This window comes from Trypanosoma rangeli (genome assembly GCF_003719475.1).
Source record: "Trypanosoma rangeli strain AM80 chromosome Unknown Tra_15.4_contig_00958, whole genome shotgun sequence".
Classification (NCBI taxonomy): domain Eukaryota; phylum Euglenozoa; class Kinetoplastea; order Trypanosomatida; family Trypanosomatidae; genus Trypanosoma; species Trypanosoma rangeli.
This window is the reverse complement of record NW_021706710.1, coordinates 1-1,135: the sequence shown is the minus strand read 5'-3', so window position 1 is coordinate 1,135 and position 1,135 is coordinate 1. Positions and strand designations below refer to the sequence as shown.

The 1,135-nt window shown below is 64.6% G+C and overlaps 1 protein-coding gene across 1 annotated transcript; it reads left to right on the top strand.

The window, feature by feature from the left end:
• Positions 1–334: 334 nt before the first annotated feature.
• Positions 335–928, top strand: TraAM80_10424 (uncharacterized protein; the record flags this gene model as incomplete). Its single annotated transcript, XM_029387042.1, has 1 exon — positions 335–928. One exon carries the CDS (start codon positions 335–337, stop codon positions 926–928), a length of 594 nt encoding a protein of 197 aa, XP_029233103.1.
• Between the last annotated feature and the right edge of the window lie 207 nt (positions 929–1,135).

The window sequence follows — 1,135 nt, the reverse complement described above, 5'->3', positions numbered from 1 at the left end:
CCTGAAAACAGCCACCCCGCACCCGCGAGCCGCCACCGAAAGCCAACAACATGCCGAAGCCGCCAACAGCCGGCTACTGGCTTCTACCTACGCGAGGCGCTGCGCCCTGGCACTACGGCAAGGCTGCCTGCGTCGCCGAAGTTGAGAGAAGCACCTTTCTGTGGCTGCCGCCGCTTTACGTGGGGTGTTTCTTGGGGGTGCGCCAGGGCATGCCGCCGCGCATTGCAAGGCCCAGCCCCACCTTCCACCCACCGCACGCAAAGTAATTGCGGCCGCGCTCAGCATTTTTGTCGTTGACGGTCTTTTCCGGTTTTCCTGAAAAACGGGCGTTACTATGCCGCCCCTCAAACCTGGCAAGCCGGCCGGTGACCCAGCCCTAATTCGGCCCGTTCAATTTACCAGCCACCCGCACGACCTCGGGGAGGGGGCTGAGGCACGTCGCATCCGCAGCGCAGCTGACCCGAAGCTTTTTTCCCATCAACCCGATTTTTCCCGCAGCCGGTCGGCGCCAGGCTTGCTGACGCGTATTATTTACCGGGCCGTTCGTCGTGAAAAGCGGGAAAAGGTCGGTGGGGTACCGGTGGGCTGCGCCCAGGCCTTCGATTCAGTTGCCCCCAGTCGTTTTTTCGTTGCGCTCTCTCGCTCGAGTGCGTTGCCGATGCGCGGCACCCGATGCTATCTGCGGACACGCGCCAATGGAGGGGAGTTGGGGCGCCACGCTCGGGTGCCTTTCCCGCCCACCCACCCCATACGCTTGGCCCTCCTTCTGGCGGCGGATGGGTGCACGAGCATCAGTGGCTTGACGTTGCCCATGCTGCTGCGTCCCTTAAGGCACGCAAGCTTGGCGAAGACACGGCCGCCGGTCCGTAAGCACAGGGCCCGCATGCTGCGGGCGGCGTCCAAATCTAATGTGCACTATACCCTATGATCCGATGGCTCCGTTGAGCGTGTAGCGAAGTCTGGCTGCGCCGTCCTTTCGATTGGGGCCAGACAGGCACCCGTGAGGTGGGGTGGGGGGCGGCTCGCTGGCGCGCGGCCACGGGGCGGAGTGCCTGGCCATGGAATGGGCCTCAACGAGCCCCTGCTGCACCTACCGCCCGCATCCAGCAGGCCGACGACGGCTTCTGCGGAGCAT